Source organism: Manacus candei, unplaced genomic scaffold, assembly GCF_025592945.1.
Source record: "Manacus candei isolate 608988 ecotype Guabito, Panama unplaced genomic scaffold, ASM2559294v1 h1tg000076l, whole genome shotgun sequence".
NCBI lineage: Eukaryota > Metazoa > Chordata > Aves > Passeriformes > Pipridae > Manacus > Manacus candei.
This window is the reverse complement of record NW_026138124.1, coordinates 7,737,540-7,762,640: the sequence shown is the minus strand read 5'-3', so window position 1 is coordinate 7,762,640 and position 25,101 is coordinate 7,737,540. Positions and strand designations below refer to the sequence as shown.

The following is a 25,101-nucleotide window of genomic DNA, read 5'->3' as shown; positions in this document are numbered from 1 at the left end:
TAAGCCATTGAACTTCCCCTCCTTAATCCCAGGAGAACAGCTTGAGCAGGAAACAGAGTCCTGCAAATGTGTTGGGGAGTCTCTGTCATGTTGTGCTTGGGAGCTCCTTTCTGGTGGAACTTACAGGAAACACTTTTCCCACTTATTTATGGGGAAGGTAAATATAACATTTCTCTACCCCTGGTCCTGTAATTGCTGTCAAACAGTGTGGTAATTGTGAGTTTACTTAATCATTGGTAAATCTGGTCTATCTCACATAAAACTTATTTTTCTTTTTTCCTTTTTTTTTCTAATTAATTAAGGTCTTGATAGCTGCTGAGTTTATAGTGTTATGGAGAGTTGACTTTTGGAGGGGACTACAATGTAGCTGGGAGATCAGAAGCTTCTTATGAAATACTTAGTAGATTTAGGAATGCCTGATATTTGAAGATGGTATCATCTGTTGTTCGTTGGTTTTCCTCAGCTGATGTTTTCCAGGTATAGCCAGAGCTCCTTCTGGAAACTGAAGTTTTTGGAGGCAGTGGCCCAGAAGGATGAGCTGATTCCTGCTTGAGGCAAACCTTGTGCTGTACAGATAACTCAGACTCCTGTGGTGCCAGCTGTCACCATTTGGGAGATAAAACTGTTTCAGTCAGGTGACCTGTTACTTCTTCCCTGTCTTTCAGACTTCTGTTGAAATTTCTGTGAGGGAACCAGAAGACCTCTACCTCTTGCTGGGCTTGATGCTGTGTTGTTAAAAGATGAAGATTTCTCTCCAGCAGCACAAATAACTTTTGTGTGTGTAAATGGATTCACGTGTGGTGATATTCTCCTGTTCCTAAAGCAGCTTGATGGTCAAACTGTGACAAAAGACCTGTCCCTTCTCTGGCAGATCTGCTGCCTGTGCATACACACTGAGCAGGCTCTTGTAGGGATCTGCATGAAATCAGATCCTCAGAGGATCTGATCTCCTCAGGGGTCAGAACAGTATTTGGAGCTGAGAGGGAGGATGGTGACAGTTGAATTGGAGCATCATAGAGAAACATTAAAACTTTCAAAGTACAAGAAAAAAACCTTTACTTTTTTTTTTTTTAAGGGATCTGACTGTCCCTTTGTAGCACATCTCAGTGATAGGCTTGATTTCTATTTTGTCTTATTTCTTCTTGAAACAGCCTAAGGTTTCTTTACAGAGCTGGCATTTGCTTCTCCCACATTCTTCACCTTCTCTTTGTTTCGTTCCTGAGGTGTTGCTTTCCCAGTTGTCAGTTCTGGAGTATTTGTGTCTTGACCAGTGAAATCCAGCCCACAGAAGCTCTGGTAGTTGACCTAGAGACTGAAGCCTACTTTTCTTGGGATAAGAAGTCAAACTTCTTGTAGTACTGTGTCAGTGTTGGCCTAAAATGGCCATTTTTAGGTTGAGAGGGAAATTTTGTCTTTTTACTTATTTCACCCTTTTTTCAATCCACCAACTATGATGCAACTGCTGCATTTTAGATAAAAAACTCTTCAGCTCAGTTGTATCTTTGGAACTATGAACTTGCATTGAAACAAACTGAGTGCAATACATATTTAAGTTCTAACCTCTTGAGTTCCAGCAGCACATAAATTCTTGTGTTTTGAAAAGGAGCTTGTAATTCAAAAATGAAAATAACCTGTGATGCTGTAATGAGTCATTATCTGACCAGTATTGATTCTTGCTGTTTTAAGAAATGAAAGTAAGTTGAAAAGGGCAGGGTACAGTAGCATCTACAGTTATTTTGGGAGCCAATGACACATTTATTTGAGTGGAAAATGCTATTTTGAGTGGAGAGTACCATTCACAAAGCAGTCTGCTGGAAATATTTTAGTGTAAGAGGGCTGCCCTCATGCAGGGGTAATGCCTGAGGATTTCCAGTTACTGGAAAAAATTCTGAAGGATCTGTAGCTGCAACTCTGCTGTCTTGGGAAATGGGGAAAAAAAATAGCCTTTGGGCAGCTTAGCTCAGTGTAGCTGCTCCCTGATCACAGGCTGCAGCTCAAGGTTTCATTCTTCAGTCACAACAAACCACATCCTCCCAGGAGCAGAAGCAAGAGGGCTGTTCACAGGCTCCCGGGAACGCCTGTGCACTGGGAGCTCCTGCCATCCCTGCAAGAATGTGCTGGAAGGGAAGACTTCAAACATGCCCTTGTCCTTTTTGAGTTCAACTGACAGAAAGCTTTTACTGTCTTCATGTCTGACTGTTGCTGGTGCCAGAAGCAAGAAGTATGAACTGAGCTGCTGGTTTGCGACCGATGCTTCGTTCCTGAGGACTGGCCTTGCAACATGAGAGCCCTGGGCTGGTCAGCTGCCTGCTCCAAGTGTTCCAGTTGTTTAGTTCAACCTGTGAATTTAAGAAATCTCCTGTCTGTGCCATTGATTTGCCTGAGCATTCTTTTAATTTGATTATTACTGACAGTGAAGCTCATATCTTCTGTGTAAGAGGGGAATCTTGGAAGCAGGAGAAGAAAGAGCTGATATCTATTGGAAGTAGTGATTTAAACAAGGCAGACAGTGTTTCTTACCTTTTGGCTGGAAGCTCTTCCTCCAGAGTGCTCTGTTTAAAGGGATAAAAAATTATGAAGGCCAAAAGCCATTTTTGCATTTCTGAGTTGGGCCGTATAAATTGATTAAATTACTGTCAACCATCTGCAAAATATCTTATCACAATACTCCAGTGCTGCAGTGCCTGTGTTCCTGTGTGTTCCCGTGGTTTAGGCAGCGTTTGGGCAGGCCCCTGTACGGCCGGGTTTGAATGTGTCAATAGCTTTTTGCCCAAACAGAATGACTGTGAATATGCATCTTATCAGCGTTGCTCACTGCAGGCTGATCTCCTCTGGAAGGCAGAGGACGTTGCTGTAAGATGAGTCACACAGTTAAACAGCTCGTTGCTTCCATGGTGAGACGCGCCCTTACTGAGCACCCAGCGCTGGCAGTGCCCTGTGAACTCCTCATGGCCCCGCTGCACAGAAATGCCTTTGGGTTGTGGCTGCTCCCTGCCTTGGGGTGCACTGCTCCTCTTCCTTCTCCCAGGGAACCCCTGAGCTAGGGCTTCACAGCAGTAATGGAGTTACTGCGTCGGTGTGGGCTGTTTCAGGGGGAAGTTAGTGGGGAACTTGAGGCCACAGTGTAAACTACTTGTATTGAGGTAATCAGAGACATGAGGTTATTTCATCTGACCTATTTGGAAAGAACTCTTTTATCACAGATCACACTGTCCCTGTACTAAGTTCGTACCAGAGCTCAGCAGGTGGCTTGGATGCTTGAGCTTTTCACTGCTCTGCAAGTAGAGCAGTGAAGGAGACCTTGGAGAAGTAAATTCCAGAGATGTTGTCTCAGGAGTTGATCTTCAACTTTTAACTGGATTAAATATCTGAGAAGTGGATTTTAATGTGGAGAGCTGGTCCTGTCACAGGGGACTGTGCCTGTCCTATTATTCTCACTTGCTGCTATTGTGTCCCTTCTGTTTTGATGTACAGAACTATCATATTTAAAACTGCAGCAAGAACTTTTAAGACTTGTTCAACTAGCTTGGTTTGGCTTCGGTGTCTGACATCTGAGAAATGTGCATATTAGGATTCTTCATGAAAAAACCAAAACCTGTTAGGCTTTTCATCTCTTAGCCTTTTAGTGGTGATGAGAGGGAGGGATAAGGCATATGTCTTCCATGTGTAAAATACTTTGCTTTCCAAAGGAGAGCTTTGTTGATAGTTTGAGGTCTTCTGAGTGTTGCAGGACCAACCCTTTGGCTCAGTCCATTTGAAGATGGAGTTTCCCAAGGGTCTCTGAAGCTACTGAAAGGACTGCAGAGAGTCAGCAGGTGTCTGTGAGCTTCTTGTGTGGTAGCAGGTATCCTTTTGAGCCTGCTGTTCCCTTGCAGCAGTCCCAAGTTCTGGAGTGTCTTCTGTAGGAAACAGGGTGTCACACTGAAAATTTAGCTCATGAGTAGCTGTGGGGCAGGCAGGGAAATGACTCAGCTCTCTGACCTACAGACAGGAGCTAAACCTAATTACAAGAGGAAATGCTAGGTGAGGAGATAAAGGTGTTTCTGGAATAAGGATTGATTCTTTTTTTGTTTTTTTTCTTTGTTTCTGTTGTTGTCTTTTTGGTTTTGTTTTCCTTTCCGCAGTCCTCCTCAACAGTTTAAAATAGTTTAAAGACAAACAGCTCTGGGCATGTTCTTCAGAGGTGCTGTAACCACAGTATTTAAGTACAGTGCTTCAAACTGTGGTATGGAACAGCTACCTAGGTGCTGTATTATATTGTCTTCCTGAGTGAAGTGCAAACCTTGAAATGACAGCCCTCCCGTTTGCCCTTTAACATTGCAGAATGGTTGACAAAGATTTAATTCACTTTCTGAACAAATATTTTTCTTATGTAACATCTAGTGAGTTTCGTTACTGGGAGTTTCCTCTGTTTTTGTTTTCAGCCGAGTTGTGCTTATGTGGGAGAGCAAGCTTGTGACTTCAAAAAGTGAAGTGAAACAGGACAACTTAGACTTTTTTGTTCTTTGTGGCATTTCTTCCTCTGTGATAGTATTTTGGTTCTGCAGCAGTTCATAGAATGTCTAAGCATGAATTCCAGCTCTTAATGAATCTTCAGACAGCAGCTACCCCTGTAGTGTGGGTCGAGTCTAATTTTGCATGAACTTGTCAGTACAGCTGCACATGGGAATCAAATATTAATATATTTTCTCTTGCTTTTTGTGTCCACCCGTCATCGTGTCCCTCAGCACTTTGCTGTGTCACTGCCTCAGTGGTGTCCTGGGAATGAATTGTCCTGTGCAGCTTCTCTCTGCTCCTGAATCTCAAATAAAGGAGCATCAGGGAAGAATGAAGAGAGCATATTTTCAAATGCCCTCCCAAAAGTTGGGCATGGTTATATAAACTGTAAGGCAAGGGAGGCATTACAAGTTAACGTTCATAGTATGACTGGAATAGAGTTTGCATCGTCTCAGTGGGTGAAATGAATATTTTTCACAAACATTTTACAGATCCCTGATCTCTACATGTGCTTCATGCTGCAGAGATAAGAACTGTGCCACAGGCTTCTGCAACCCACACTTCTGGTCTTTGAAGTAGAATTTTTTTTTTTCTTTTACACATACCCCAGAAACTGCTCTTGTAGGGAGGAAGCTCTGTTTAACTTAGATCTGTTCATGTTGACTGTAGATGGCTGAGATGGTTATTTTGGGGCAGTTTCTGTCTGGTTCTCTTATGAGTGAGAAAGTTCAGACTTGACTTTGCCTTGAGGAGAAGGGAGAAGTTTGATGACTCTTTTTTTAGTATTTGAGGAGAAGATGGCATGAGCCAAAATAAATTTTTAAGCTCGAGTACTTGTTCACATCTTGATTTTAAACTTGAGAAGTGCCTCATTTAAAAAGTAAAGTATTAAAAAACCCAATAAAACCAAAATTAAACAACCCCCTCCCTACAAACATCCCCGCAAAACCTCGGAACAAAACCCAAACCAAAACTACTCAGCTTGTTTAGAGTTTAAACTTGCAAAGGTTTGGTTTTAGGACAGATGAGCAGAGAACACCTCGAGCTGAAGGGAGTAAGTGCAAAGACAGCTTGAGGTGAGAAGTGATCTGGATGTGTCAGAATCTCATGTACTCGCTGTGATGTGGGACATCCCGGACACTGAAACATCACTCTGGTGGTGAACATTCTCTGCACATGCTGTGGGAGATGCTGAGGAACCCTGAAGCAGTGAGAGTTATCAACAGGGCATTAGTGAGGAGTCTTTTCTGGGGGCAGATGGGGAGTGATTCCCCAGCCGAGCGTTGCTCGCGGGCGCTTTGGCTGAGGCGCAGCATCGCTCTCCTGCCTTGGCGCGGGTTCAGTGCTCTGTGTGCTGGGGAAGCTCGCTGTGCAAAACGTGAGAACTTCCTGCTCTGATAAGGAACCAACAGCTCTTCCAACAGGTGCAGCCTTTAGCTGCAGTCCTGAAGATGTCACAGAAATGTTTGCTGTCATGGGCCTTCGATATTGGCAGAACCCAGAGGAGTTCCTTGTGACAGAGTAGTGGAACAGGCCTGAGTCTGGCCTGAACATTTCAGAAGGCACAGCTTTGCCTCTTGCCTTGCCCTGCTATGATAAGAGAATTAGGAGGGGAAGCTGTGTTCAAGAATCTCTCATCCGTGATGGTGGCTAGGACTGAAATGGAATAATGTTATTTTAAAGGGTGCTCTAAAGCACTAAAGCTTTATAAATATTAATTTTGTTCATTTGTTTCCTAATAAAAGGCTTTTATTCATGAAATCGCTATTTATTTATTAACCTGACAAACTAATAGCAAGCTCTCTTCTTTCAGTGTATGCATGTGCCATATCACAATTCTGCTTGTCACCATAATAAGAACTTCATTCATCTGCCTTAAAATGTCATTGATAACAACCTGGCAGTGGCCCAGCTTGGAGCAAGTTAACTACAAAAGGCTGCATTGTAAACCTTTCTGAGAGTACATGCTACATTAAGTCTAAAATTAAAAAAAAAAAGAGAGAGAGAGAAAGAGAGAAATGTGCAGGCTGGTCCGAGCTGCACATAACTGCCAAAGAGCTTCAAACCTCTGAAAAAAAAAATTGAGCTCTGTGGAGAGGAGTTCTGGCTGCAAATGGGATAGTTTGGAATGAAGGATGCATTCTGCTCACTCTAAAACCTTTGAGGTGCACTGAATTTATAAACCTCATCTTAAAATGAGAGGGAATGTCTTGCTGAACCACAAGCAGCTAAATGAGAGCTTGTACATGGAAGGATCTTGTTATTTCCTTTGGTCTCTGCTTTCTTCGAGTGGCTGCCCGGGATAAAAACTACAGTCTGAAAATAGTCACAGGCCTCTGGGACTTAACTGCTGGAACACTGTGAGGGAGTTTGTCTTGGTTATAAAAACCTTCCCTGACCCCAGCTGCAGCCTGTGCACCAAATGCATTTATGCTCCCATAGGGTCACAATGCCAGGAGGGTCTTCACACTGAAGTTCAAGTGCCTGGTCTTTGTGCCATTTCCTCTGGAGGTACCTCAGCTGCTCCTTGCTCTGTGATCCTGTGTATGGGCTTCACATTCATGGAGATTTAGAGCTTCTTGCCTTGGACTCTCCTTAAAACTATTACAAATGCAGCTTGTAGCCTGGGTGAGGGTGAACTGAGCTGCTCAGGAAACAGAGGCGGAGGTTGTGAACTTTATGGAGGGAAGCTCCCAGGGAATCTCCCTGTGTTGCACGTGAGGGCTGTGGGTTTTGGTACAGCCCCTGACTAACCCAGCCAGCCTCACTGAACAATTTAACAGCTGAGCAGAACTAGAAGCTTTAAGGCAACTTCATCCAAGGTCTTCTGGGAGCACTGTAAGCATGCAGTAAAATACCGTGGTTCCCATCCTACACTCCAGAGATGAAAAAGGCTCTGATGGTGTGGGGAAGGGCTTGCTCACAACTGTGTAGTCTGATTTCTTAACTGGAATAGGGAGTCTTTAAAAAAAAAACAAACCAAAACCTGCAATTTCAAGCTGCTTCACTTGTGTGGTTTTTGTTTTGTCTCTTTCTTAAGTATAGTGTATGGACAGCGCCATGGGTTAGGGAACACTTCAGCTTCATCTTCAGAGACTTTTCGTATGTAGCCTTCTGCTGAAGTCAATGGGTGTGGAGGTAAGCAGTGCCGAGTGCTTTCTGACAACATCACTGCCACCCACTCTGCAGCCTGATGCACACAGCACTCCTTGTATTTCAGCATTGTTTTTCTCCAAAAAAGTCGCATGTGGTTGCACAATGAAGACACTGCTTATTTGTGTAATGCAAATCTGTTCCTGCTTGTTGGTACAAAGTGCAAGCAGAGAGCATCAAAGTGTGGAGACCTCACAGATCCTGCATGAACACTTGCCACTGAACCTCAGTGACATCCTGCATTATGTCAGAATAAAAGATGACATCACAGTTGGTCTGTGAGTGAATGGGATTTGAACTCAGGGGTTGAATGTTGCTGCCTGAACGGTTTGTGCTACTGATGCTCAGCATCCTTTGCCCTGCTATTGTTTGTTTGTTTGTGTATTTTTACAACTGCTGAGTTTAGTCTCTCAAAAGTTAATTATTTTATCAGGAGGCAGTCAGAATCAGCAAGAGTTTCCTGTTTCCATGTCTTTCTGTTGATTTCCTTTTTTGTTGAAACCCAACTTTCTCTGTTGAAACACAACTCAGTTGCTGCACTCTTGAGTTTCCCTCTATTGCCTTAAAGTGGAGGGAGGGGGAACTGTCTGAAATAGCCTGATATTCTCACAGAGATATTGACAGTGGGGTCTGGTGGCTAAATTGTTATGATAAGACACAAATTCTTCAGCTGATGCTGTTGAAATCCGCTGACTTTTCTGTGCTCCTAATAGAAGGCTTTAAAATATCCAGCTGCAGACTGATCCCCTCCAAGCATGTGACACTGACATCAGTCCTAGAAGTGAGGCGTTGAACTGCCTCCAAAAATGAGCTCAGCGGGTAATATTCAATGCACTGATTTAGCAAGATATTGGTTAATTCGATTACATGGTCACCTGTACATACTGTTTGGAAGATGGGAATTCATTCCAAATTTAGTTGCTCCAGATACTGATGTTGTAAAAATCCTCTTGATCAGATGCTGTGCTCCCACTGTGTGCTGGGAGCTGGGCTTGGCAGAGCCTATCTCTAATTGCCACTAATTTGCTCCAAGACTTGCCAGTTTCTTGGCTTTTCTTCTCCCTGCACCCCTCCCAGTAAGCTGTAGGGAATAAGAGTGGGATTCTGTTGTTAAGCCATCCCTCTAAAGCCACTCATAAAAACTCGCTTGATTTTCTTACGGCTCTCTTGACTTTTTTAAATGGCTGCATTAAAACACAGCCGTGGCCTTTCCCAGGAGTTTGGGTAGTGGTCCATCTTCAGCCTCACCCACCATCCAAAGCAGAGGGACCAATATGAAATTAAATCCTGGCAGAAGGGCCCTGGAGGCTTCCTGCCCTGATGTAGCTTGAGGTCAGCAGTAACTGCAGCCTTCCTGTTACAACCCACACAGAGAGCATGGATTCAGGCAGCACAGGAGTGATGCTGACCCCAAATAAACATACTTGCCCATTGTTTTGTAAACTTGAAGATATTCTTTATTTGCCTTTAATTACAGCAGGAGTATGTTCTAGATGCTGCTGTCTGAGCACCTCAACATACGTCTGATTGTTTATTTGAAACATGAGCATAAGAGAAACAGCATGTTAGAAGAAAGGCTCATGTGAATTTGTGCAGGAGCAGTTTTGTCTCCCTCACCCCGCCCAGGATTTTCTGCCTGTTACTGCACATTGCAGGATTGTTAGTTTTGGATGCTGTTTCCTCCTGAATACAAGTCTTTATGAAGCTGCCCATAGTGTGGCTCTTTTCTCTCAAGAAACGAGGCTGCTGACTTAAGACAGAGGAAGATGCTGTGTGTTACAGGGCTGTAATGATGTCTGCATTTGCAAGCTGTTGTGCAACTGAAGAACCACATTGTGCAAAACAGAGTGGAAAAACTGCTGCTGAAGTGCACAGGAAGTTGAGGCGATGGGAAGCCCTATGTTTAGAGCAAGAAGAGAAGCTGGGTTTGAAGAGCAAGATAGGAAAACTCTGGTCCTGCAAGAGTAAATGATCCCTTAGAGCAGCCAAGGAGGCTGGTTGGTGTGAACTCTGTGCAAAGTTCAGTGGAGAGTGTGCTCCAGTGTCCCGGGCAATGCTGCCTCTTCCTCCTTCTTGTTTACAAGAAGCTGGCATGATTTCAGAATAAACTGCTGAAACATCCTTGGTGGGGAGGAGGATTGGGATGACAAAATACCTTTTTGCGTGTAGGAAGTTACTGCTACAGCAGTAACTGCTCAAGTTGGCTGAATGGCTGCTGCCTGGGTTTGGTTAATGTCAGGAATTGTGCTGGTGGGAAGCGAATCCCGGGGTGGGAATGTGCAGTCCCCACGGTGCCTCAGCAGTTCATAGCGTTCTTCAGATGCTGCCTCTGCAAAAGGAGGGAATAAACTTCCGCTTTTCCCAGTAAAATGCCTGTGGTTCAAGCATCACAGAGTTGGTTTGGTCCATTTTTATTTAACAATAACAGGAGTTGTGCAGAAAACACGCAGGGCACGGAAATGGAGAGCTGAGCCCCATCTATCCTCTGCTGCTGGAGGGCGGGAGGAGGTGGGGAAAGATGGAAAAGTGGAAAACAGCTTTGCCTGAGCCTGTTTTGATACTGAAGAGCTCTTTGCAGTGATTTGAGAAGGGGGTGGGGAGAGAACCAGATGCTCTTAGGAAGTTCATACCATTGTTAATAATGTAATTCACAGATGGTGGTGAAGGCCTTGAAGAGGCTTTCATGCAGTACTTACGCTCTGTAACAGATCATCACATAAGGGCTCACAAATAGAGATGACTTAATCCCAAGGATGAGTCTACAGTGATCTGTTTGATGGTGGCTCTGCAGATCACTGCAACCTTTTTAAACAGCTGAGAGCCTTCCGGATCTCTAAATGTTGAGCACTAGAACTGGATCAATCCCTAATTAAATTGTCAGGATGAAATGTTAGTATAGCTTTGAGACTTTTCCAATGAAAGTAGCTCTCATGAAATTAAAAAAAAACAAAAAAACAAAACCACGTTCCTTTGTCCTGGTACAGAAATGAGTACAGATAAAGTGTACTGATCATCAGTTTGTACAGTGCCATCTTGTTAACAGGTAGTTCTGCTTTTATTTCCATTTGTCTGGTTGGAACTGGAAGCAAAGCCTGTGTGTGCTCTGAATAGCTGTCAGTACTTTGTGACAGCTAAGGAGAAGGAACATCCTTGCTTGTCCTGGATTGCATGTCCTCTTTTTGAAAAAGAAGTCACTCTTACCTATAAGCTTTATAGTAAATGAACAGGCTGCTGGTTTTCAAACATGTAGAATCAGAAGGGATTTAGCTCAGGTCTGTGCAATTGAATTCAAATATTTGTATGTTTGTGAGAGGCTTATTGATAAGGTCTTCACTGGCTGCTGGTCAACTTTTTTGTTTGCTGTAGGCTGTACAACTACAAGTATATATCAGGGACTAGTAAGCAATAGTGGCTTGTGTATGTAGCACTAGAAATCAAAAGTTTCAAATAACATGAGAACTAATCTTGGCTTTGTTGTTTATTTTTCCCTTTCAAATGCAACTTCTCCCTTCCTAAGAGACATTTCCAGTGTGGGTTTTGTTGTTATTATTATTATTATTAACTTCAAGTTTAAATTGAGTTTAGTAAATTGACTTCTTGTGATGTTTGTCATGTGATGGTTCATGAGCCCCGAAGAATGTGCTCCTGTGACTTCAGCCATGTATTTGCCCCTACCAATGCAGCTGTATCATGTGTTCTTGTTGGTCTTGCATTTTGAGCTAAGTAGTGGAGGGGGTTGGGAGGGGAAAAAAGGGAAACTATTTCAGGGCTAAGCTACCAGAAATTCTCAGACTACTTAATTTGTGACCTTGCTCACTAGTTAAATGCAATCCAGGATTTTCTACCTCTTCCATAGTTTCACAGAAATGTTTTCTGCATTAAAAGCCTGGTTTTGTTCTTACTATCCTAGTTAAAAATCCAGGAAAACCCAATGCTTTGGTAAAAGAAATATCTTGACATCTTGGGGGAAGAGATTTTTTTAATCCTTGGTGGGTGGGTGGGTGTGTTTTAACTGAGAAAGTTAGAAACTATCTTTCTGTTCCACATTTTTTGCACATATCAGCTGTGGCATCTGTAAAGCAATATCTTTATTGCTGCAGTAAAATGAACAAAGTTGAAATGTCTGTATTTGTGCCAAGAATTTACTGTTTCTCCACAATGGCGAAAGTTTTGGAGCACTATAAGTGCTGTTAGTGAGCCTGTACAGCTCCTTGTCCTGCCTGTGTGTGATGTCCGTGTCCACTCCCCCTCTGTGCAGTGGGAGTGGAGCCCTCCCAGGACTGAGGACTCACAAGGTCAGACTTCATATTAGGTTTGTTTAAAGTAGTGCTTTCAAGCATTTGGGTATTCTTCTATTTAATTTCCTGACACCATGTAATACTGTTTTGCAGAGATATATACATTATATATATGTATGTACTGCTACTACTGCATTTCCACCTCTGCATTTGATACAGCAACTGCTGTTGGGTGTAAATCATGTTGCAGCAGAGCTGTACTCTAGAGTTCACATACTATTAGTTGTTGGGTTTTTTGTAGTTTTTATGCCTGTGTGGGCTAATGCATTTCTTCAGATTTGAATCCAACATCAAAGTAACATCGGTTAATGTTTTTATACCACCTTTTTTCCTCCAAGTTGGATTTTATTTTCAGCTCTATTATTTTTGCTGCATAATTTGAGGCTTTTTGCTTGCTCTTCACATTGTTTAAAAAAAAAAAAAAAGAAAACCAACCCACACACAAAACTCTGTTTTGCTTAGCTCATACAGTATTTCCACTTGGCTCAGAAGATGTGGATTTGTGAGCTGAGGGAATCCTCATTTGGCTGGTCACCCGAGCTTTCTTCAGGAGCATTAGAAGGATCTACAGCTTAAGTTCATCAGAGGGCTGACCTGCTCTGGTTTTAATGAGATTTATTATACCTGTACCTGTTAGATTTTGTGGCTTTGATCTTCAAAATGATCTGAATAAACTTGTTAGTAAAAGCAAAGCTGTTGACAGAAAATTGACTCCTTACCGAATCTGCCCCGTGTTAAGAGTATTGATTTTTGGAGTTAAAATAACTTCCCTTGTGGCATTGGCATGGAACTTCTCTGTGGTGTTTGGCAAAGTGCTTGTGTCCATGTTTGTCCTCTTAGCTCCTCCAGTCTCCCCTCTCAGAAAACCACGCTGATCAAACCCTGGTGTCGCAGCCCAGGCTTGGAGAGGGTGAAGGAAACAAATCTGGAAGTTAGGGTGGATGGGTGGTTGTGTGTGAATGTTATGGATACAGCTGCATTCCTAACACACACAGGAGAGATTGGGAGGGGTTGGTCTTGGCCAAACATAAATGTGTATTTTCCTAAAATTGTCTCTGTTTTGCATAAAATTTTGACAGCATTTAGTGATTTTCGTTAGCTTAAAAAACCTGAGAGTTCTCAGTTTGCTCCAAAACAAGTTCCTGTGAACTTTCAGCTTGTCCAATATCTGTGGACTCAAAGGGGATCCAGAGGCACCAGAGTGGTGTAGATGTGCCCTGGTTATGGTTGAGTGAAGGCAGCACTGGGGAGCATGGGCAACATGAGCAGGGAAACTGGTGTCTGGAATGAGAGTATCTGGGTCAGCCTCCTCGGGAGCTGCAGGACACGTGAGATGCTGCACTCGTCTGCTTTAACTTCCCTCAGTTTGGTGACTTCCACGGAGCTTTAACAGGGCCACAGAAGATGCAGCTTGACAGGCCTGCAGCGGAGGTGGCCGCCGAGCACAGTGATTTGACTTGTTCCATCAAGATTTGGCAAGCCTGGTGACTGGTGATCTCTGGGGCTGTGAAGAAGAATGTGGCCTGTCAATAACACAACTCCTCAGCTTTCCCCTGCTGGCACTGGGAGTCTGGACATGCAGCTCTCGGGTCTGAGACAAATGCATCGCTGGGTGTAACGCCTTTCCTTTTTTTTTTTATAGATGTACCTATTAATGGAAGCAGAGAGCATAATGTAATCTTAAAATAGCTGCTCCGTGAATGCAGAAACATTCCACTTCTGACTAATCCGCCATTCAGAATGAGCATTTAAATGTGCACCAGGGACCCAGCGGCGGCTCCGGATCCGCGCGGATGGAGTCAGGAACGTGCTGCAGAGCAGAGCTGGGCAGGCACCCGGTTCCCTGTGCTGTCCTCTTACCCCACACCTCCTCACCTCAGCGAGTTCTACCCTGGGAGGCAGAATGCATATCCTGCTTGCTATCTCTCTGGTTAGGCAGCAAGCTGAGGGGGCTGTTCATTCTCACTGCTCTCAGGACTGAGGATCTTGGAAGCATGAGGCTGATAAACAGTCCTCAAAACCAGATTTCTCTTTCTCTTGGTTGTGAATGACCAGGAACACAAAGAGCTTATGGTCCGAGTCCTGGCTCTAGTGCATAGATTGGAGAGCTTGGCAAGCACCAGGGAGCCCATGTGCAGTGTTTTGACTCTGGCAGGCAATGCCTGCTGCTCCAGAGCCTCTGGCCCAGCTTCACAATGAGAGATACACAGATACATGCAGGGGCTGCAGGGGCGGGATCCATGTGGTCTGTCCTAAAACCTGTCCCAGCTTAAGGATTTCTCCAGCAACTGCTCACTGCCTGTGCAGGGGAGGGTGCCAGGTTACCCAGGGCCTCCTCCCAGGGGACAAGTGCCATTGGAAGTCACTATGGTCTCACCTGTCAGAAAAGGACAGGCTTTCACACAGCCACTTTCACACAGCTTTCTGTGCACTGTTTCTCTACATGGGAGGGAATGGGCAAGGCTCTTCTTGGGATTCCTCTGTGCCTTTACTGGGTGTGTTTTCTTCACTGGGTCAGGCTGTTGATGCTTTGTGTGTAATGAGACAGTCCTCGTGGTCTGCATGTGCTGGATTGTGTACAGCACTGGCCTCTCCTGGCAGGCTGAGGGTGAAGACTGGCTCCCTGCTCCTAGTGCTGCCTTCACTCTCCTGCCCACGGGCTCGGTGCCAAGGGAGCTGCCTGGGCCAGACCAGCCAGGCAAAGTCTACAGAGGTGATTTTCTTTTGCTGATCAGTGTTGCTTTTCCAAATCCCACATGGCCTATATGGCTGTAATAGTATCTCATTTAGAGCTGACCTCAAAGGCAAGTTCTCCTCTACTCCCAAAAAAGGGAGGTTTTCACATAAGGGCTTACACTGGTTTAAGGCAGCTTTATCTTAGTATAGCATAAACCTGTTTCTAGTTATCTTTAGGCAGAAAGCAACTGGGGGATTTGGATTGGACTGGATGATTGATTCCTGCTGATTTAAGCAATCCATAAGGAGTGCCTTTTGCCCTTACCTAGCTAATCTTGATTTTCCTTTCTGGCACAGGCAGCAGCAAGTATTTATGCTGTATTGTCTCTTGCAGTGGGACAAAGTTCTGGGAAGTGCTGTACTCTGAGCATTGGCTTCTGCAGCTCTGCTCTTCAGGTGGTTATTTATGCAAGGCACAAGCCAAAGGGAAAGGGGAGTTTTAACTGGATTAACCTCAAGAAGAGAGTGTGGGGATTTAAGGATTAATGAACCAAAAGCAGCCAGCAATCACTGACTTAAAACCTGCTGTAAAAGAGCCAGTCCCTACAGACAGGAAATACAGTCCTTCCTTACCTGCACAGCGTTGAGATCGGCAGTGGTTTTACCTTTGAGGTATTAAAGAAGATGGTCTTGGGGGTGCAGGGTAGGTGTAGAGTGTTTTCTCTCAAGACTGGTGTATTAATGGAAAACAGTTCGTAATTGGCAACTCTTTAAGAAAAAGCAAGTGAACCACTGAGTGCTCAGATGAGATCTTAAACCTGGCACTCAGAAGGTATGTTGGTGGCTTGCTCCAGTATAATGAGAACATCTGGTTTCCATAGACTTGTAACTCTTCTGACTTTGTGCACTCCCCTTGTACACCTTCTTCCCTTGCCTTCAAGTGCTTCTATCATCCCATATATTTTTTTTTCCACTGATGCTGTTATGTATCCCCTGCAGGGAAAATCCTGGTAGATTACCGGACTGATAGAAAGATTGGGAGGCGTGGGAGAGATCAACAAAAACCTGTTACTAAGGAGACACGAGTTTTAGCATTGAGTCTCTAATGGCCAGTCTGCCGAAGGGGAAACAGATGGCACAAAGGAGGCTGGGATTATACAGACAAGTACTGCAGGGCCACAAATCTGATACATCCACTGAACTTCCTGGGGTCAGGCAAATCCAGGCTTGTGCCAAGACTAATGTGGTTCCTTTGCCTTTGGCACAGTGTTTCTGTCCTTCTGTCATTAAAGGCTGTCCTGGACACTGGGCTTCTGCCTCAAACATTCCTGCTCCAGGGAACAGCCAGGTTTGGCACAGAGTGAGGGCAAGTGGCTGTGTGGAAGTGTGTCCCTTTGACAGGTCAAGCTGTACCCACTGCCAGTGGTACTTGCATCCTGAGAGGGGGAAATAACCAAAGTTAACCCTGAATTCTGGTTTAGTACAGCTTTTCTCCTGTTACTGATGGAAAGTGTAGGAAAGTGACTTCTGTGCTGGGAGAATGGGAGGATGGATGGCAGCCCCAGTCGCTCCTGGCTTTGGACACAGCCTGGCCTTTATTGCAATATAATGTTTCGCAGAGGCTTAAGTTTCAGGAGTGATGCTCCCAGCTGTGCTGCTCGCCCGACGCCTGCTTCCCTGGCTCCTGCCTGCTCTCCAGAGGGACGTGACATGACACTGCAGGTCTGGACTGAGCAGTGGGCAAATAAGCAAAGGCAGAATTCATCCTGGCCGAGGAGAAACAGTGCTGGAGTCACTTTTGCAAGAGGCTAATTAAGATCTGGTTTTGTATTTAACTTTCAGGCTCTAGAGAGTGTTGCAGTAAACAGGACACTGATTCGTTAATAGCGGGAGAGTGCTGGATGACTACAGTACTAGAATTAATAGCTTGACAACATTTCCTTTCTTCCTTTTCTCTCCTCCCACAGCAATTTGGACTGATACCCAAATAAACAATAACAAATAGATTTTTGGAGGAGCTGGCTGGGAGAAATAACAAAAGTCAAGGGTCACTCATTATGCAAGTTTGTTCTGCTCATATTTGACTCATCCAGAAAACCCTGTTCTACTCCTCTGCTTCATGTTCCTTTTTCTTTTTTTTTTCTTTTTTCTTCAACCCCTGTTGACAAGGTGTCATTATATTTGCCACCTTGCTTTAGTCCCTCAGAAACTCCTTAGACCCTTGGATCTCCAGCTGCTGTAGGCGTGCAGTGCTGGAAGAGCGTAGGCAGAACTCTACTGTGGAGGAACAGCGTGCGAGAGCCTAAAAACCAGCTCCTGTCAGGCAAGACAATGGCTCTGGCTTAAGCTCCAGCTACATGTGACTAATACCTGGGTGTATTTGGTAAAGAAGTGAGTGATCTGAGCAGTTTATAACCATTGTGTCCCAGTTCTAGCAGCAGTGGTCCCCTGCCAGAAGTGGGGCGGCTGGGAGGCTGTTGTGCACCCCGGGGACGGTGGATGTGAACAAGGAGAACACTTTGTACCTTGTGGTTCTCTCTGCAGTGTCTTGCCAGGGAATATCTTCAGGTGTTCCTTTCCCTCTGCTCTCCACAGGCTCTGCTTTGTGTCCTGCATGCACAGAAAGCTGTCCCAGCTATTCCTTTTGAAGTTTCGCCTGAAACACTTGGGGTTTTTCCCTACCCAAATGGAGGCTAGAGGTGAAGAGGCGTTGCTGCCAATGCCTCTTCTGATATGGGGTCTAAACTCCTGCTGTTAAAGCTCTACCAGCCACTTCTGTTCTAGATATGCCACTGCAATAGAGCAGAGCCTCCCCGGCTGTGCTCCTGCTTGAATCCAGGGTTATGCAATAGCAGCCTGTGAGTGCCAACGCAGATGCTGCTGCATCCAGACACGCTGTACAGTGTAGTTGCTTGGATACCTCTTTTTTGTTGTTATTTTTCTCACAAATGCTAGGTAATAATTTGCAACTTGTACCGTTGAACACAGTTTCAGGTTAAGCAGTGTAAAGAATCTGAAATATTGATGACTTCTTCTCCACAATGCTTCTTACAGGTTGAGCATTGTAGAATTTGAAAAGATTGAGTGTTACTCTGCTGCCTTTTCAGAATCTTTATTTCCTCTTCATAAGTGTTAAATAACTTCCCCCTTTGAGAATATCTTTCATCCAGAAAATCATCTCTTAATTATTGATGCAATATGCCGAGGGCCCTGAGTGGCCTGACTGCCAGGGCTTATATTTCGGGTCGGTCACGAAGATTTCTGTGCTGCTCCTAATTCTCTGTGTTGTGTGTTTGTTACGTCAAGAGGAGATTTGACAGGGGCTTGCAGGGATTGGATCTCGGAGGAGCTGAGTGGGTGAGAGTCTCCTGTAGCATTCTGGCAGGGAGAAGGATGCTTATGTGTTACAGCCAGCCCTGAGCTCTAAGAGCACCCTGCAGAGCCGGTGTGGGGTGAAGGTGCAGCTGAAACGTGTCTCAGAGATGGCTGTGTGTGATTTCAGTGGTGCAGTTTGAGGCGAGCTGTCAAAATGAAAAACTCGTGCCTGGTTCTGCTGCTGCTGCCCCTGATTAACAGGAGAGCTGTGCTGGCACAGCTTTATTCTGTGGACACAACTATGACATAACCAAGAGTGTTGTCCAAATAGCTCTGTTCTTGTCCCATTATGGGAATAATGTATTTTATATATGTTGCAGGTGGATCAGCATTGCTTTAGTGACCCTACTGTATGTTCTGGAAAAAGTCAAAGCTCTGGAGTTATAACTTGCTCAGAGCCCAGAATAACTCCCTGTTTTTTAATGGAGATAACTGCAGCAGGGATACAAATGAGCTTGCACCAAGGTAAACTAGATGCTAACAGGAAAATGGCTGATTGCAAGACAAAGACCCTTCCCTTTGCAGTGTACCTCCCTTCCTTCCACCCTCCTCCTCCTAAAATAGCCCTTCAGCATGAGGAGTGAAAACCAAATATTTCCCTTTTTTAAAAACACGTTTCATGTTTGTTCATGTCAATGGGAAAGTGACTTAAAACAGAAGCTGGTGTTGTGCATCTGCCACGTCTGATCTACCTCCTTATTCCTTGTAATGCCTTAGTATTGCTCATGGATGATAAAAGATTATCAGCTGCTGTTCCAGGTCTCCGACTTCTCTGCATCTGGCTCATTAGCCAGTTTGCTTTTCTGGCTCCTTCAATCTTGTTTAATTCTAGCTGCCACTTTTTTAATGCAGCAGTTGAGGAGACTCTCTCTCTCCAGCTGGAAGCAGGCCCAGCTTCTGAGGTGAAGATGTCAGCCCTGTGGGTGAGGAGGTGCGTGGCCACGCTGCCCTGGAAGCTCCCCAGGGCACCGGGAGGTTGAGCAAGGTCTGTGTGTTAACAGGTAGTGACTGGAGAGGGTCTGAGGTGTGAATGTCCATCCTGCATAATTGCAGAGGGACAATTTCATGCATGCAGATGTGTCAGCCTGCATGAGTGGATAATGAAGGGCTGCTCGTTGTGGTAACCTGTGGAGCTGGGATTTCATTTTAATCACAGCCTGGTGGTGGTGTGGAAGCCCTGCCCTGAGATTCACCAGTGTACACATGCATATCTTTGGCTTGGTCTTAGTCAAACTGTACCCTTGACGTCAGCGACAGTTCCCAGTATGAAAACTGGAGTTCCACTGTTTATACAGTGAGTGAGTTTTCTCACACTTGGCCCGTCACCATAAGCATTTGTGATTGTTCTAGGGAAACAAATGTTCCTAGATTTTAAGATTTCCAGTGGACAGTGTCATTAACTTTGCCTAAAAGGAGATTAGGCAGGTACCTTTAGGGTTCTGAGAGGCTTTAAATCCAGCAAAGCATCATAATTATGGTAAATACCTGCCTTTTCTGTCATACTCGGGCAGTGCTGAAAGTCCTTCTGAAAGTCAGAGGAAAGGTCTATTCAGGGAGACAATAGTATTGCTGGTTTTTCTTTTCCCTAGTGTCTGTAAGTGGCTAGGGGTGATATGCTGTTACTGTTTTAGAGAGAAGTTATATTAATACACCTTTGGTGTAGGAATATTTAATGTGAATATGTATGTACAATGTTTGTATTCTTTTTTTTTTCCCGCTGGGTGCGTCTCTGATTAAGGCAAAAGCTGCTGTACTGCCCATCAGGCAGGCTGATTTCACTGCAGAAATGCAGTTGACAGTAATCTGCTTTTTAATCTGTTCTTGTGGTGTAGTGTAGCAGGCTGTGTCACACTGTATTTCTCATCCTGACTCCTGTTGTACCAGTTGGAGGCTTGTAATTTTTGTCTTCGAGTGTTCGAGTTTTAGTTCTGCAGTTTTTAGTGAGGCCTATTCTAAACAAGGTTTGCATAAATCCCTTCGCTCCAGCGGGAAGATGAAAGCTTTGATAAGGAACTTGTTTTTTTCTCTCTCCCGAGCAGGAGCACAATGTCTTTGACCTAAATATACCAATTACTGGCACAGCAAAGTGATACAGAAAACAATCCGGAAGGAATGCCAACCTCTGAATGAACACTTGGCTGCAGAAAGCTGCTGCTTGTGTGGAACCTCAAACCCAGAAGAAATGTGAGGCGGAAAACAGCACCCATTCAAAATATTCCATGCAAATAGTGAGGGGTGAGAGAGAAAGGGCTGGAGAAAGCTGCTTGTTTACCCCTTACCCCTGCAGCTTTGGAGAGCTAAAAGCACTATGCAAAACACAGCACAGTTCTCCCCTTTCCCGTTTGTGGCCTCCTTAGCTCAGCGTTTTGAAGAACTTTTAAGTCAAACTTAAAGGCTTCCTTAAAAAGCTTCTATTTTAAAATGTGTTTGATGGCAAATGTAAGTATTTCAAAAAGTAGAAGTGAGCTAGCTCTCTAGAGCATGCTAGGTGACTTCATTAATTAGTTTCATAATTTTTATTAATGGTTAAGGTTAACCATCTCAAGAGACTGCAGGATTCTGCAGTGAACTGGTTTTCAGTTCAGCTCTGAGACCTGTCCTCTATCAATGAGTATCTTCACATCACTACCATGTTGATGGTTTCCAAATTACACTGAATAAATTGGTTCACACAAACTACTGTAGATTTTGAGTTGTTTTTTTTCTCCATATTTCAGCTGTGGAACTTGCAAACTCTGGTTGCCCATTATTTTTGTGATCAAATCACCCTTTTTAGTACCAAACTGCTTACTAGACACGGTCAGACTGGAAATGGTACCTGTTAGGGTTCTGTATCACCCCTCCAACCCCAGTAACTGGTGAATTTATATGTAATCTTGGGCTTTTTGCAGGAAGAAAGGGAACCTTTTATCAACCCAGCTTTTGGAGTCAGCCCTTGTTTCACTTTCCCAGCCAGTGTTGTTGCTGGCGCTCCAGCCATACTGCAAATGCAGCATGTGTGGGCTTTTTGTTAACACAGTTTATTTAAGAGATTGATACAACTCAGACTTCTGCAGGGAAGTCCCTCTGCCACAGAAATGTGTAATAGATATTTGGCAATCCGACTCAAACATTTGTCTTGCTTTGTTCCAGTAGGAGATTTGAGATTATTGAAAAGGACCAGCATCTGTCAAATATTTCATCTTGGAAGGCGCTGAACTTCAGTTCTGTGTGATGTCCACACACAGATCCTGGTCCCTTGGACTTCAAGGGCCTCCATTCAGTTGGGCATCTAGTGCCAGTTCGGTGCAGATGTTGGACACCCCAGGGCATCTCCACTGTCACCACATGTCTGTCAGGAGTTGAGCTGAGCCCTAAGGAATCTGATCCTCCGGTGGATGCTCTTATGTCTGTGTGCCTTGTGTTGCATTAGAGGAGAGGCTGTGGCTGCAGCAGTGGCACCCTCTGCAATACTCGACCAGACTGGGTTATCCATGCATTGGGAAATACTTGTGGGAGGGTGGCTTTTGTACTGACTTGCTTAATACTTGCTGGCACACAAGGAGAGCTCCCATATGGAGCAGTGTGCAGGGCTCTGTGTGGCTGTAGCCCAGACAAAGGGACACTGGGACACTGGTGAACACTGTGAAGAGGAGCATTTGCATGGTTTAACAGCTGGATCAGTGCCTGCATGCACAGCCTCTGATTTGACTGAAGCAGCTGCCTTCTTCCCAGCAAAGGTCACATTCGGCTCAGAGGCACTTGATGTGCTTCTGAACAACTGGACAGGATCTAGCCAAGGAAAGAGCAGGCAGGGAACTAAGAAACTGCTCATTAATTACAGTCCTTTCCTTTGTAGTGCCTCCTTTGAGCCTGGGTCTAGAGCTGCCTGCAAGGTGGAGGTTTAGCCATATTAAGTGGAAAGCCTCTCTGAGGCATGGCTACATCTGAGTGTTGCTGTGGGTTTGGGGGATCTATATTAACTAATCTTCTGTTGCATGAATAAGAAGTCAAAATTTAGAAAATGGAGAAGGGGAGAGAAGTTCTGTAATGTCTGAAGTGTTCATAGCTACGAGCAACGTGTTGACTTATGGTGAAAACTGTCTAAATTGTCAGTGCTCTCTTGATATTGATGGCTGTGACCACTCACTCCTGATGAAAACACTTCCCAGGCATTGTCTATACAGTCAGGTATGTTGGCATAAAATCACACGTAGCAAGCAGTTATTAAATGGGAATTCTTCTAAGGTTTGGAAGATGTATTTTTAGGGTGTAGTCTGTGTGAAATGTTCCTTGGTTAAGAGAAATGTAGTGATTGTGAGGCGCATGACTTAGGCTAATAATCACAGTACAGGAACTTGCTGTGATGTTCCTAATGTTAAATCCAGGCAGACAGCTCCAGTCCCTGTACGTAAGAATGGAGATTGAATCTTGTTTATCATTACATCAGTCTGCAAAAAGGAGATTTATAAGAGCAGAATTGTTTGCGTGACATGGAGTGACTCCCATTGTATAGAACAGAAGAGCACTCCAAAATTTCTCTCCTCTCCCTTGCCCTTTTGATGACAGATAGTTGGCAGTGGATCAAAGCACAAACAGGATTAATGTTTTGCATATTCTGTCCTACATGGCCTGAAAGGAGCAGAGATGGAATTTTTCATCTTTCACTTTAAACTGCATTTAATATCGTGGCCTAGTTTAGAGCTACGCGACTCATTCCTTCCATTTCCCCTGAGGCCTCTGTTTCTGGTCAAGGAAAGCAGGGCATGACTCCCTCTGGAGCTCATCAGTGCTGCTCAGCTTCCTCCTCCGTGCAGGCTGGTGGAGGAGGCTGCTTTGAGGCTGGAGCAATCCAGCAGCAGGAATCTCCAAGAAGCATTTGTGGAAGCTGCCCTCTCTTGAATCTGTCGCTGTGGTCGCAGCGTGGGTGCTGCAGGAGCACGGGGAACCTGGGAGTGGGGCAGGATCCCCCACCTGAGGCAGCTGTGAAGGTTGGAGTGGATCAGTGTCACAGTTCACACCTCCAAATGGCTGGGTTTGGTGTCCAAGGATGATGTCCAAGCATGTTCCTTCTCAGAGATGTCCTCAGAAAGGAATGTTTTTATGTGCTTTTTTCCTGGTGAATTGTCGCACTGGCAGCAGTACTCCTTCTTTGGAAATACGCTGGAAATGGCAAGAAAACATGAAGGTGCTGGTTTTAGGGGTCATGTCAGTGCTGGAGTCTTGTTATATTGGAGTCATTTCCTCCCCGGTGCTGCACCCGAGCGGACACATCCCTGTCCTGCCCTCCCCTCTAGCGGGATGACGAGTCATTGCAGCCCGTTGGGGCTCCAGTCACAGATTACAGGGATGTTTTGTCCCTGCAGAATTTTATAGTGACCAGAGCACAGCGCAGAGTTGTAGGATGGGAATGGCAGCATGGACTGGTGGTGGGATATATGAAATATAGGAGCATTGGCTGTATCTTCTTTCACACCCTCTGTCTGTGTTCTCATGGATGCATTTGCAGAGGAGACAGTTGATGGGCTGAAGATGATTCAGAAATCTGAATCTGACCACTCTGTAAGTCCAGATCAGATCATGAGGCACAGGGAAGGAGTGGGCTGCAGCTGGTCAGAGTTGCTGAGGAGAAGAGAAGGAGGTTGCTGAAGGTTAGTTTTGCTCCAGACAGCGTCCCAGGTACTGTCACTTATCTACAGTTCTGTTTTTGTAGACAGTCAGCTATATTCTGAGTAAATGTGCTCCTCGCACAAATCTGCTACATTTATGTCTGATATCAAAGAGACGTGAGATGTAAGAGCTTCAGCAGAGACAGATGGTGACTAATTGGGCCATGTCTGGCCTCCTCCACACTGAGCTCTTGAGGGCTGAATTTTGAGGGGAGCTAAGATAATGATCTGCATATTTCGGGATCTTCTCCTCTCATTTGTAGGACTTTTGGCTATGACATACCAGGCTTGCCAGTTGCTGTGACCAGGATTTTTCTTGGCATGTGGAAATGGCCATTCATTATAATACTAAAAATGTTTGCATAGCTTGGGTTCCTGAGCAGCACAGTGGAGATTTCAAGTGCTCTTTCAGTTGTTTTGCTTTACTGTGGGTTTGAGGAACTTGTTCTCTAGTCAAATACCCACTTTTGATCTGCTTTGGCTTATTCACAAACCCCATGGTGTCTTTAGCTAACCTCTTTCCCTCCCCTGACCTCTTCCTCTTGCTCCCACAAGTCAACTTGTTGTCAGCCCACAAGGAACTCAGTTGGAGCTTGTGCTCTGGCAGCCTTGCCTGCACTTCCCATAATGGAGGCGAGAAATTAATATACACTCTCCTGGGAAATGCCAGTAATTAGGATTACAAATTTAGGAGAAGAGGAGCAAGGCAAGGAGGTATGAGAAGTATTTGGGACTGAAGTAGATTTTGTTTGCTTGCTCTAGAAATGCAGGTACTTACTGCCTCCATGCATGCAAGATAATTTAGCACTATCAAACTGCTTGGAAGTACTTGATGTCTTACTTCTGAAACGCTGCTGTTACCATCTGTCAGGCCAAAATAGGCCAAAAGGGAGAATGAGCAGCATGATCTTGAATATCTGCTGTCCCTGGGTGTCAGTTAAGCAACACAGATGAAACATGTGGAGAGTTTGGCTGTGTGGGGAGCACGGGTGGCCAGGACAGCTGTCCAGTGTCTGGAGCTGTGGACAGCAAACAGTCTGGCCCAGAGAGGTCCTGAGCCAGTGTGATTATTGCAAAAGCTGGAATAATGGGAAGTGACTCCACACCATGGGATTCTTCTTCAGCAAGGCCAGCCTTGGGTCTGGATCCCAGAGAGTGTCCTGCCAGTGAATGCTGGTGCTTCATCTCAGGAGCAAGGGCTTGGCTCCCTGCTCTGAAGGAGCTGCTGCTGCTCTGGTGGCTGCTCTTCATCTGCACCCTTGTGAATGATGTGACAGCTCCTTCTCTGTTGGCTGTGGAGTTCCTTGGTGTTTTCACCTCGAAGGGGTCAGGAATGCTGCCTCCCTTATCGAGTGGCTGAGCTAATGCTAAGGTATGATGAGCAGAAGGTATTCCTGCCAGCTCTTGCTTGTTGTAGATGGTCTGCAGGTTTTAGCTTGAATTTGTGGTTGCAG

General features: G+C 44.8%; 1 protein-coding gene across 2 annotated transcripts in view; it reads left to right on the top strand.

Moving 5' to 3' along the window:
• Positions 1 to 25,101, top strand: part of SSH2 (slingshot protein phosphatase 2) — a 95,179-nt gene that overhangs the window by 3,453 nt on the left and 66,625 nt on the right. The window contains exon 1 of one of the 2 annotated variants that reach the window (XM_051809857.1): positions 20,880 to 21,880. The exons of the other annotated variant lie outside the window; for it this stretch is intronic. Within the exon in view, the coding sequence (XP_051665817.1) occupies positions 21,554 to 21,880 (327 nt within the window). The 5' untranslated portion in view covers positions 20,880 to 21,553. Of the gene's footprint in view, positions 1 to 20,879; positions 21,881 to 25,101 lie in introns of those variants that run through there. 2 annotated transcript variants of the gene reach the window in all.